General features: G+C 35.5%; 1 protein-coding gene across 1 annotated transcript; it reads right to left on the minus strand.

The window, feature by feature from the left end:
- Positions 1–2,735: 2,735 nt before the first annotated feature.
- LOC145016320 (S-adenosyl-L-methionine-dependent methyltransferase) lies at positions 2,736–4,837 on the minus strand. Its single transcript, XM_078974675.1, has 2 exons — positions 4,412–4,837; positions 2,736–4,324 (listed from the first exon to the last, which is right to left on the minus strand). Exon 2 carries the CDS (start codon positions 4,278–4,280, stop codon positions 2,886–2,888), a length of 1,395 nt encoding a protein of 464 aa, XP_078830801.1. The 5' UTR covers positions 4,281–4,324; positions 4,412–4,837; the 3' UTR covers positions 2,736–2,885.
- Positions 4,838–14,045: the final 9,208 nt, after the last annotated feature.

Genomic DNA, 14,045 nt, shown 5'->3' on the forward strand with positions numbered 1-14,045 from the left:
CTCCATTCTAGTCCCAAGTACTCAAGGTAAATTGTCTTAAGGCCTAAGGTGTGCTTGGAATGATTTTTACCCTTAGAAAAGGGGTTTACGGCCCAAGATCCTTCCTTGGCCGTAAACTCCTATAATTCTATCATTTTGAAGTGTTTTGAAGTCCAAACTAAGCACAAGTATTAGTGGTTAAAGTCCTTAGGCTCAAGGAGGCAAGTTAGGGCATGTTTGACCCTTAAAAAGGGGTTTACGGCCCAAGAAAGTTCCTTGGCCGTAAAATCCTCTAACTTGTTGATTTTGGATGCTTTCTAGTCTATAAATATCATACACAAGGTCCTTTACACGTTGTCTAACACGGAATCGGGACTAGGAAGCCTTAAAGTTCCATTTTGGAGTTTACTCCCCAAGAACGTTCTTGGGCGGTAAACTCACGGATCTTGTATTTTGGACATGTAATTGATGTTATAAAGCATATAACAAGTATTAAAACACATTTAGGAAAGTAGACTCACAATCTGGGATGAAAACCCGAAGATCCGTCAGAGAGAATTGGCTTTTCTCTAGTTGGAATTGTGAATAATGAATTAATTAAATTCAGAAATCTATTTATAGTCCTGGAATATTTTGACAGAAAATATTTTTATTCCAGAAGTCGGACTATAACATTATGAAACTTAAAATGTTCAAGTTTCACAATTACAGGAGCATCCACTCTCCTGATACGTCCAGAAACGTAAACCCTAATGTACACAAACTTGTTCGGACAAGTATGGAATTTACAGAAATTGGACTAGCTTCTATTGAATAGATAATGTTCGTACAATGGAAATTTCGGGTTGTCACACCTAATACAAACACTTTACTACCAAAAGACGACACACATCCATACCTAATCAACACAAACACCATGACCACCAACATATCCCTTCTTTTAAACAACATATCACTTGTTCACAATACGAAGAACCTTCTCCACCATAAAACCAAAACTCACAATCACCAATACAGTCAACGAAGTCAACTTTTTCTCCGTGTTCTCAATCTGACGATGTAATGCGAGTGACTTAACCCTGCTTAACACCAAATCTCGACCCATTTCTTCTTCCAGACGGGTGACTTCCATTTTTCTATTTTGCAATTTGTGCTCCACAATCACAATAAATAGTATGCAAATCGCCGAAGTTGAAACAATCTCTTGAATTTATAGATATTGAATCCGGTGAATGTGGTGGTGGGGTTGCCATCGTGATTCACATGAAAGTGAGGTCTTGTCGGATTGTCGGTATCCTTTAGTGGAAAATGGGCTTGAAGATTTAGGGTTTCATCAAATAAGCCATCCCTCTTATTGATTGATGGTCCACAGTGACCCTTAGGTCCCAAACAAAGAACCTGTCAAACTCAATGACATGTCCACGAGTTAACTCATAGTTGATTCAAACTTAACTCACTTGCTGATTTTTATTATGATGTGTATGGTTTACCTGTTAAAACAAGTAGCTGGACCACTTCAATCGGTAAAATAAGATTTCGTTCCTCTCAAATGAAAAAAAAACACTATAGGGACCATTTAAACCCTAACTTATGAAATGATTGGACTATAATGATATTTACACTTCTTCGTTTAGAAAATGTCTAAGTTACGGTCCAATCTTTGAAATTTTATATGTATAGGCGGTTGACAAAAATTGCGCGGGACTGTTACTCTCAAGCATCATTTTTTAAATATTCTAAAGTGACCATTTAACCATACTTTTGTCAAAAACTATTTATTATTCATTTTAATAGATCGGTCATATCTCTGCCTTTTTGTTATTTATTTTGCATGTAGGTATCTCCATTATATAAATTATACAAGTTACATACCAATATTTTGTATTGGTTTACTCGGTAAAAAAAAATACAAGATTCAAAAACCTACCGTAACAAATGGGCCATTTCGTTAATTATAAAATTCAGAGTTACAAAAGTATTATAAATAGGTGTAGGATTACTTAAATCAATGAATCCTTTACACACAACACAAGCTAACGATTACTTATGTATGCCATATGATAATCTTGTTTTGTAAATTTACTTTCACCAAATTGGTCAACTGTTTACATAATAATTCAAGATTAGTATTTAGTAACAACCAAATGCGTTTGTAACATGACTTTTCGAAGTCAACATAATTGGTTTCAAATGCACTCATGGTAATAGATCTAGTGATCTACTAGGATTAAATTAGGTATCACGCCACTCCTCTTTCTCACACATTCAATGCAAGAAATAGATAACAATTCATTTTCATTTCTTTGTTGTATTATAATTTATACATTATGCATCTTATTTTTAATTTGTTCCATTACTATAGTATATTGTCATTTTTTTTTCTTATCAACACATTATACTTTAGACAACCTACTTACTTTTTTCCTATCATAATATTATACTTTGAGATAATCTTCTAAAATTTATCAGTGCAAATTGCTTTGAATTAAAAAACATATAACAAATAATAAATTGGATACATTCCTCAAAGTATAATGCTGAAATAAGATGGAATGAAAAATACACAAATAAATGAAAGTACATTGCTTCTTGTATTTAACCTCTTTTCTTGTTTGTACATATTTTGAAAAATATATCCAATAATAGCAATGTTCATTGTTTTATATTTGGATGACATTACTATAATTAAGTTATATAAAAAAGAAATAAAGTGACCACATTAAACAAATTAATAATAATACATTGTTGATCCTCACTTTCTTACATTTAACCCTAAAAAAAATAATTAAAGTAGTCTACATATAACAAAAAAATGACTTTAAAATGTTGCAATTAAAAACTACAAACAAAATGGACAACACGAACAATTCGATGTCAACTAAAACAAACAAACAAGTGTCAAATTTTCATAATGACCTCGGAGGTTTCTCCAATAAAGCAGAAAGAAAAACCTCATCTTTAGACTTATTCGAAATAGCCCATTTATGCTTCTTATACCTAAACTGCAGAAACATATACATATAATCATCCAAATCCTTCCTGCTACAAAAAAACCGGTCCACCCACAACAACCCACCCGGTCTCAAAACCCGGTCCCAATCAAACAAAATAAAATCCATCAACTGCAAATCAATCCACCCATCCATAAACCCAGTCGTATGAATCAAATCCATCGTATTATCAAAAAAAGGCAACCTTTGATTCAATGTCACATATAAAGGAATCAAACCTCGTAGAGCAATCATTTCATTAAACGGAGCCCCAAGATTCAAAGCAGTAGACACAATCGTCACATTATGTTCCCGCATCCGACCCGCAAATGTCCCGGTCCCGATCCCAAAATCAACACCGACCCGTATCTCACCCGGTTTGACCCGTAACACGTCTTCAATCAAGAAATCGGTTGTCACCGTTGTGTTGATTACCCATTTTACCCTTTCCTTTTCCATTTCAAAACACCCGATGCATTTGGAGAAACCCCTTTTCGGATTCTTGCTCGATAAACACTCGAAGTTTCTACACGAATAGTGACTCCATCTCACGTTTCGCCCATCGGGTATTCTCCATAAAGATTCGTTTATCGGGTAGGGTTTTTGGTAGAGCTTTGAAGCTCTTGTGAGACATCGTCTTCTTGGTAATGGATCGCAACCCTTGATCATGAGATTTTGGGCGATGTTCCAATCGTCTTTACAGAATGACCCGATGTCGTAATCCATGTATTCTTCGAGTTCTTTCTTCATGGAGACACATCCATGGCCTATCGTGTTGTATACCTTTTCGGTTCCGTATATGTTCTTCTTTCCAACACGGTTTTCTTTCGGGGTTATGTACTTTTTGATTTCTTCTGTCACGAAAGTATTGATCAAAGGGTCTTCGTTTGTTGTGCCATTTTCGATTTTTGGTAGACGGATTTGTCGAAGAGTGATATGAGCGGTGTAAAGAGGTTGAATCACTTGTTGTTGGATGAAATTCTTGTAATCCAACATTGAGATGTTGGTTTTGGATAAATCTTTGTTTTTTTCAAGCTGTTCGACTGTGGATTCGAGGGTTTCTTGTAGGCTGAGCATTTTGTGGAGCACTTCGTCTACAGCAGCAGAGAGAGCCATTACATCGAATCCTTCGTAAACGTCTCTGACGCCATAGAATTGCTTGCATATATCTTCGTTATGTATGAAGAATCCAGCTGAATAGAATCTATATAGGCTTGAAACGCTTACGATTATAACTAGCGCTCCAAGAACAATCTGAAACATGCCTAAAATTCTCCCTAATCTGTACCTTGGAAAACATGACATCTTCATCTTAACTTCTTAAGCTATTTGACCTTAATCAAACAAATGCCACCCTAATTTGTAGTGAAGTTAAATGCATATAATCAGATATTCAACAAAACCCAGTTGAAAAAACTCATTCTGTATAGTAGAGATCTTACCAGGAGGAGTTTCTCTGTATAATCAACGACACAAAGTCCTGAAAAGCTGTGATTAAGTGGGGAGAGAATCATATGAAGCTATGGATGATGATTATATGTAAAGGTGAGCTACAAAAAGACAAGTTTCCCTTAAAGATGAAGAAGAGCTGTAAAATCGTGAATTTGAAGCATACTAAACGTGAAATGTGAAGAGGCATAAAAAACTGGTGCGTAATCTCGAGACAAGAAGCCGAGAATTTAGCTGTAAAATATTTGTGATCATAAATTGCATGTATAAATGGATAATTGGGATTTGGGAATGGGAAGCGTTGACTGAAAGTATAGTGATGGTGGAGTGGGTTAGGTTTACGATGACTATGAGTTCGGCTCATTTTCATTTTCTGCTGAAAACTGAGAAAGATTTCGACAGTTAAAGATGCAATACTTGTTTATGATATAATAGCAACTTTGCCATGAATGCCGGAAGAATTCTGTAAAATGGAGCGCAACGGTTGCAGAGACGGGGGGGGGGGGGGGGGGGGGGGGGGGGGGTTGGAGAGCCCATGAAAACAACGCTTTCTTTATGCCCGCCACTTTCCATTTATGTTTTACTACGGCAAATATGTAGAATTAATATCACTTCCCAAAAACTATTTGTGTGAAAAAAAAAAAAATACTTTTTATAATTTGAAATTGACAAATCAAATATTTAAAAAAAAATTATTAAAACATATATAGTTTTTGTTCAAAGATGTTTTATAGTGCATCGGTGGTTTAATTTTGGATAATTTGTACGTTTTTGGTCTAAAAACATTAACTTTTTAAAAAATACAATTTTACCTCTAAAGATTATTTTTAGAATCAAACTACAAGGACTCTCTTCTTTTTAGTTTTATTCAATTATTATACATTAATTTTTAAAATTTTTTTATTGGATTATTTTTTTTTATTGTATTATTATATATTAATAAATATTATTTTTAATATATAATATTTATATATTAATAAATATATTTTATTGGATTATTAATTTCATTCTATTAGTTCCTTTTTTATTTTTAATGGATTATTTCTTTTTTTATTGGACTATTGTATATTAATAAATATTATTTTTAATATATAATATTTATATATTATTTTTAATAATTATTAATTTATTGGGTTATTAATTTCTTTTAATAATTCATTTTCTTTAGTTTTTTTATTAGATTATTATATATTAATAAATATTTATTTTAGTATATAATATGTATATATTAATAAATATTATTTTATAATCACTGGTTTGGATCTTGCCTCCCAATTAGGCACTAATTATTTTTAATTAAATGATTTGATGTTATATTTTTATTCTTGCTAGCCATTTTAGTTTTGTTATAACCTATCATTTGATTCTTAACCTGATTTATGTTGTCCGCTTGAATTGGGGTTAGTTCGTTCCCATATTCATTTGTAAAATCCATAATTGTTTAATGAATTGATGCCAAGTGACACATTTCAAATTGGTTATGTTATGAGATTAACTTCGGTGTAAACTAAAATTACACGTATTTATGCTTTCAAGCTTGTGAGTAGTATTGGACGTTCTTGGGAACATTCACACAAAACTTAATGCGATATTTTCATCTATCTCCTAGAGCTTGTTTAGAGTAGGTTAGTAAGGTTAAGTTTAATTCAAATAGTTTGTTTTAATTAAACAATTTGATGAATGAAAGATGCTAAAATTTGTTACTATTTTTAAGTACCAACTTAGACTAGAATTCAAATTGACATCGATGCTTCATCAACTTCCATCAATTAGGTTATTAGAACTTAGAACCAAATTGTTTTACTCTTATTTATAGTATTTATTTTACTATATGTTAGTTTAGTTTACCTGTTTTCGAATTCCCCAAATTTGTTTTATGACCTGGAATAAAACATGATTATTTTTGTGTATTTATGGATTAAAACCGAGTCTCCGAAGAGCAACCATGTCTACCACTATTACTATTATTTTTAAATCATATGTGTATATATGATTTATTGTTTGATAGATTCAACACCCATCAAACACCGTCACCACCACCACTCAGTCCTGTGATGTTTGGATGGGTGAGATTTTTCAAAACAACTTAGGATGGTGGTGGTGTTTTGGAAAAAAATAATAATCAATCAAATAAAAATGGAATTAGAAAATAAACTAAAATAAATTAATAATCTAATAAAATAATATTTTTTAATATATAAATATTATATGTTAAAAATAGTATTTATTATTATATAAGATTCCAATAAAAAAAAGTAATCCAATAAAAATTAAAAAAAAATTATTTAAAAGAAATTAATAAAAAGTAATATTTATTAATATATAAATATTATATATTAAACATAATCTTTATCTATATATAATAATACAATAAAAATGAATTAATTCATTAAAAAAAAATCAAAAAATGAATAATTAAATGATGTTAATAATCCAATAAAGTAATATTTGTTAATATATAAATATTATATATTGAAATAATATTTATTAATATTAAATAATATAATAAAAAAATAATTAATTCAATAAAAAAAGAATTAATTAAAAATAATAATGTATAAGGTGTTTCTTTTGTTGTCGTAGACTAAGCTATAAGGTATTTATCAATATATAAATATTATATATTAAAATAATAATTATTAATAATAAATAATACAATAAAAATAACTAATTCGATAAAAAAGAACTAATTAAAAAATCCATAGACTAAGCTATAAGGTGTTTCTTTTGTTGTTGTTCGCGCTGTTGTTCGGTATGTCCATAACATGCTTTGTAGTTCATCAACCCATCGTCCTTTGGCCTTGTTTGGTCTTGTTGCCAAGCCATGCACGATTGTCCGATTGGTGACCTGGGTTTGCCCATTTGCCTCTAGGTGCACTACGGAAGTGAACCGCTGATTTATTTGGAGCTCTCCACACCACTCCTGGAAGGGATTATTCTCAAATTGTGCTCAGTTATTCGAAATTAATGTATGTGGTACTCCGAAGCCGCAAATTATTTGCTTCCAAATGCATTTGTCATGTTTTGGCCGGTTATTTGTAACAACCCAAATTTCCAATTAAAAATTTCATTTTTAAGTAACGAAATTATTTCCATAAAATATAAAATTCCAATCACATTTGTTTTCAATATCCATAACATCAAACAATTTATTCATAATATAGAGTGTCCCCGATAAAACACCAGAGAGTGCATGCCGTACCATCACGCCGGGCTCTTGCCCTTAGACCCCAAAGTACCTGAAACAACCAACAAACTGTAAGCTAATACTTAGTAAATTCCCCATAACATAACCCACACAATTGACATAATCATATAAACCATATCAACCATACAAACCATGCATACAAACATATTCGAATGTTGTGGACTCCCTCCAGGGTCTTACTCCAGGATGTCACGGGCTCCCCCCAGGGTCTTATACCTATGTGCCATGGGCTCCCTAAGGTCTTTCTTGGAATGCCATGGGCTCCCCCCACATGGTTTGACATCCATCTGCCACGGGCTCCCCCCGTGGTCTTTACCTAGAATGCCATGGGTTCCCCCACATGGTCTGACATCCATCTGCCATGGGCTCCCCGGGGGTCTTCCATGCAAGTATTAGAAAGACAACTAGCATACCAAATAACACATAATGGGCCGGTCTTGGTGCCTTTGACCCATTGGTCTGACCTCAAGTGCGAACTGTAACAACCCGAAATTTCTATTCTATACAAACATATCAAGTCAATAGAAGTCAAAACAGTTGCTGTTAATTTTCAGACTTTTTAGAATAAGTTTGAGTATTTCAGGATTCACACTTTAGAGATATCAGGAGAGAGGATGCACTAGGGTTATTGTGCAACAATGTTATTCCAAAACTCTAAGAAATTAGAGTTTACTGCCTGAATAAAATATTTTCTACCAAAAACCCTAAATCTGAGAGTATATATATATGAGAACTTGTCATTATTTACATTTTTTTTTTCCAAAAACTCAAGATCCAAACCCATTTCTCCCTCAAGTATCATCCAAAAGATTTTCAAGATATTCAAACTAGTAAGTGATTCTAGCTTTCTTAAGTGATTATATGCTTTGATCTAGTGTTTTAACACACTTCTAACCGAGAAATTATTCCAAAAGGTTGGTTCTTCCATTTTCACCAAGAACACCAAGAACACACACTAGTGTTCTTGGACTTTTAGCTCATTTCAAGCTTCCATATAGTAAGTACTTCTATCCTAGAGTCTTATAAAGCTTGTTATACATCTTTACATCAAAGAAATGTCCCAAGAACACCAAGAACAAGGTGTTCACGGTTCAAGAAGTTCTTGAACCGTAAACACCAAGTAAAGGTGCCAAAGGGTGCCTTAGTCCTTCACAAGCCTTAGGGACATGTCTAAATCCTTCCTTGATGTGTTTATCACATAAAAAGCACAAAAATCTATCGTTTATATGTGTTTACGGTTTGGGGATCTCCCAAAACCATAAACACCCCAAAGTATGTATAAATGACCCATATTCCTTCCAATGCCTTAGTAACTAACATGGATCCATTCTTTGATGAGCTAAGGACTTGAAAACCCCCAAAATACCATAAACCGTATGAGTTTACAGTAGTAAATTCAAAGGAAAATGGTTTAGGAACCGTAAACTCCAAATAGGAGTGAAATGGTGCCCTAGTTCCTTCCTTAGTCACATACTTCAAGTAGAAAAGCTTCTAGGGAACTTTAAGGCTTCAAACAACAAATGGTCAAAAGTGTGTGAGCTAACGGTCGTAAAATCAAGGGTTTACGACCGTAAACTCTTTTGGTTGTGACCACAAAACTGTAAACTCCCTAATGGAGTTTTCCTTGAACCCCAAACACACTAGCCTTTCCCTACAACACTTAGATGTAATCCTTGGGACTTATAACACTTGTATAAGGTGTTTAGCATGTCCTAGGGTGTCTTAAATTTTTTTATTAGTTGTTTAAAGACTAATTGGATACATATATGTGATATTATATGTTAACTAGGATCATAGAGTGTGTTCAAGACTTTGCTTGACACCTAGCAATCCTACATCTTCAGTTCATCCGTACCACTCACTACAGGTGAGTTCATACCCCTTAATCAATGGTTTAAATGTTTTTAAATGCTTTTATGAGGGGGGGGGGGAATACAAGTTAAATACTTATAGTTATTACATCAATCACATGTGATTAATAACTACAAAACCAATGATTTTCTTACTGTTCAAACTGTTTTACTGCAAATTGTTTTACAAACTCTTATACTTGTCAAATACTTTTACTTGAACTCTTTTATACTTATTATCAAATGCATTCCTATGTATGTATAGTTATATAAGCAATGTTTAAAGGGCTTAGGAAGGCCATCTCACTTTATATCCTTTTCCTCGTTGGGATGTGGCTGTAGGGCATCGGTTATCCGTCCGAAGGTCGTCTAAATATTAGTTATATATTATGTATACATATATAGATATAAAAGTTCTTTCAACCAGTTCCATACCTTTTGGTAGCAAGGGTTTCACAAACATGATCATACATTACTAGTAATCTACCATAGGGGTAGCACAGGAAGATACTAATATTACTACTAGCACAATGAAACATACAATGAGTCAGTTCATTCACGAGTTAGTACGAGTAGTACACACAGTACATGACAATACATGCTGGATAGAGAGAACACACATTACAGCTAGTACACACAATACATTACTATACATGCTAGATAAAGAGAGAACATATATTACAGCTAGCACACGCAAAACATTACAGTACATACAGGCTAGACAGAGAAAGAGTACACTTTACAGTTAGCACATTCATTACATGTACATCCATGCAGTTATGTGAACCGTTAAACGGGGCATGGCACTACCTGCCATGTCCGTTTTTGTATCCAAAATCTCCTTTATTGGGGAACGGATGATTTTGCGTATAGATCTATACTGGATTGACTATCCTACACCTTTCTGCTCGCTACAGTGGGACTTGCAAGTATACGGGTGCCAAATGTCATTTCTTACAGTGTCTTACATCGTCGTTTTACTAGAGTCGGTAGCAGGATACAGGTCGATCACATGTTACTTTAAACACCTTTTGTTTTAAGGTAGTTAGTACAACGGTAGTCACTTATTAAAAATACTACGGTACTATAATATTTTCCCATTACATTCACTTTGTGAATATTCACACGATGCACGGTAATGTTAAAACTATATTTTTGGTTAATGATAGTCAGATTGGGAAAACACACACACTGTTACAAGAGACACACGCTCTGACACTAGATGCCTTGGTAGAAGGCTATAATTAGTAGAAAACATAAGGTTTTCTAGGAGAGTACAAAACATCTTACAAACATTTTACAAACGCTTTCATACAAACACATACACTAATATACTTATGATCTCACCAGCTTTAAGCTGATACTCACTTTCAGAATAACTTGTATTCTCAGGTCACCATTAGACAGGTACAGGTGCCAGGTTTTGAGAAGATGGAGTTCGTTCAAGACTCATCTTTTATTTTGATATGTATATTTTGGTGTCTATATAACTTGGCAGAACACACATGTATGAAATTATATTATTAATGCAATGGATGATGTTGTTGCTTGTTTACTATTATTCATTGTTGTGATACTGTACATGACGTCCTCCACCCCAGAACGTTTCCGCCGTTCATGGTTTTGGGGTGTGACAGATTGGTATTAGAGCATTGTTTATAGTGAATTGAGTATATCAACCCATAAAAGATATACTAACTATAAATACATAGGGATTAAAAATACTCTGACCAAGAGTTTATACTTTAAATATTTAAATAATTTAATTAAGTATATGTGCCTGCATTCATACTAAAATTAGTGTCACTAAAACAGTACAAAAGTATTACAATTGTTGGGCAACACAAGTAGAATTAGAGACATATAGTCAAAACTAGGAAGATATAGCCCGATCAACTATATTATCCGAGGGTTGACTAGCATGTGCCTAAGTGTGGTTGTGAGGTTGCAACAAGTCTAAAAACTTACCCACAATACCACAATGAGAACAATAGAACCTAAACTTAAAATGCTATAGGAGTGTTTTGTAGTACTATAAGTTACTTATGTGCTAGATTCTTATACCTCTCTTCTCGCGTAGATTAAATGGATGGATTCCACCTTCCCGGAGACCCGTACTATCCCAACCACGATAATGCAGGATGGCTGGAAGAAGAACCAGAAGATGATCACCCAATTCCTTTGGATGATCATAAAGCTGAAGGCTTTTCTGATGGTTCTGACTCAGAGCCAGAAGTCAACAACCTGCCCCCAGCTGATCAAAACCCAAAACCTCGTCCAAAATTTCAAGGACCCACACCTCTGTGGGCCACTAACTTGATTAGATGGAGTCAGGAACAGGGTCAACCCATTCCCTACAATAGGGAAAGAAGTTTCTACAACCTCACTGAGGGAGGTTCTGATGACAGAGTCCTACCAATCATAGTTCGTTGGATTGCTCGGAACATAGAACAGGGTCGAGCAACTATCAATCGAGTCATGGAGATTGACGCCAACTCTAGCTTTAACACTTTTCGCATTCGCCAGCTAGAGTCTGCTCATGAAAGGACTCTGGTCCACAATGTAGCTCTTCAGAGGGAACTCACTGAAACACGAGCTGAAGTCAGAGAACTTCGAGCTTAGCAAGAAAGAGCTGATAGGCGTATGAGGGACATAGAACATCTCCTTTCGGGATCAAGAACTCACTCTAGTAGTTCTTGTCGCCGATAGATTCTCATCAACCTCTCTCTTTTGGATATAACCTAGTTATGTAAAACTCTGGTCTAATTCTCTATCTTTGTAACTCTTAGGCCTGGTAGGTGTTGGTTAGGTTTTAATACTGTCAAAACTTTCCCATTTTAGTTGATGTAAGGCCTCTTTCTATTGGCCGTTTTTCCTGAACTTGTTACATCTATAATTCCAGTAATATTGACAGGTACCTAATCTTATGGGAATTATTATCCAAATGTGATCATCTATTAGTTCTAGATCTACATTCAATTGTATTGTTGGGCTATGAAGATTTAGTCCATGAGTCATTTTCATCAATTCTTCCATTAAATTCTTATCAATGTTTTCATCTTCATAAACTTTTAGATCAAAGATGCCGCCTCGCAGGAACCCAAGGCGTGACCCTAATAACGAAACACCATCTCATCCACCTCCTCAACCACCTACTCCTTAGTTCGACATGACATCCTTAAATGCTGCTGTAGCTGCAGTCGTGGCTACAGCCATGGCTCAATATCATTCATCAGGTTCCACTAGAGGAGGAACCCCAGTCCTATCTACTCATGGTGAATTCTTGGTGCGCTTGAAAGAGTGCTCATACAAGGACTTCACCAACTGTAAGCCGTTGTTCTTCAAGGGGACTGGCGGAGTCATTGTCTTCTCGCAATGGTTTGAGAAAAGCCCTAACATGGTGGAATAGCCATGTTAAGTCACTATCCATTATAGTGGCTAATGCTATGGGTTGGGAAACTTTGAAAGACCTCATGATAGAGGAGTACTGCCCGAGGGGCGTGATCCAGAAACTGGAGGAAGAACTGTGGAGCCTAACCTTGAAGGGCTCCAACGTAGTCGCCTACACCGCCAGATTCTGCGAGCTGGTGGCCCTCTATCCTAACATGATTCCTTCAGAGGGAAAGAAAATTGAGAGGTACATATGGGGACTGGTGCCACCATACCAGGGAAATATTTTGGCATCACACCCCACTACATTTGATAGTGCCAAGCGATTGGCACAGCGGCTCATAGACCATAAGGTTCGTACCCCGACCGCAACAACTACTCTAGCCATCTCAGAACCTGCAAGAACCACTGATTCCAAGCAGAAGTTTTGGGATGACAAGATGAAGGCTAAGGCTGCCAAGAAGAGGCAGGTCGTGGCAGTACATACTGCGATAGCACCTGCAGTTGCTGCTCCAGTAAAGCAGTACGCTGGAAGTTTGCCTAAGTGCAACAAGTGCAACTTCCATTACGTCGGCGCCTACCGGGAGATGCAGTGTATGAACTGCAATGGGAAGGAGCACACTGCCCATTTCTGCAAAGCTCCGGCGAAGCCAGTCAACCAAGCCCCCCAGATGGAGTGGGCCAAACTTGCTACGGATGTGGTGAGGTAGGCCACTTCAAAAGAAACTGCCCGAAGGCAGGGTTCACTGGTGGAGAAGCAAGAGTTCTGGCCATAGGCCATGAGGAAGCGGTTTCCGACCCCACAATGGTCACTGGTACGTTCCTCCTCGATAACTCTTATGCATGCATTCTATTTGATAGTGGAGCGGAGAGGAGTTTCGTGAACCAAAAATTTGCTAATTTACTTAGGCAAAAATCACGAGCACTTAATGAATTGTTAACTGAAGAAATGGCTAATGGAAAGACAGAGAGCACAAGCAACATATTCTTAGGGTGTACCCTAACTTTAGATAGCCATTCATTTTCGATCGATCTCATGCCGGTCTCAATTAAAAGTTTTGATGTCATTATCGGCATGGATTGGTTGAGTCTTCATCGTGCCAACATCATGTGTTACGAAAAGGCTGTTTGCCTTAATCTAACGTCTGGCGAAACCCTTGTAGTTTATGGCGACAAACC

This window comes from Lactuca saligna, chromosome 9 (genome assembly GCF_052625555.1).
Source record: "Lactuca saligna cultivar CGN05327 chromosome 9, ASM5262555v1, whole genome shotgun sequence".
Lineage (NCBI taxonomy): Eukaryota > Viridiplantae > Streptophyta > Magnoliopsida > Asterales > Asteraceae > Lactuca > Lactuca saligna.

Coding starts and splice junctions, on each gene's coding strand:
- LOC145016320 (XM_078974675.1), bottom strand. CDS start 4,280: ATGAAGATGTCATGTTTTCCAAGGTACAGATTAGGGAGAATTTTAGGC.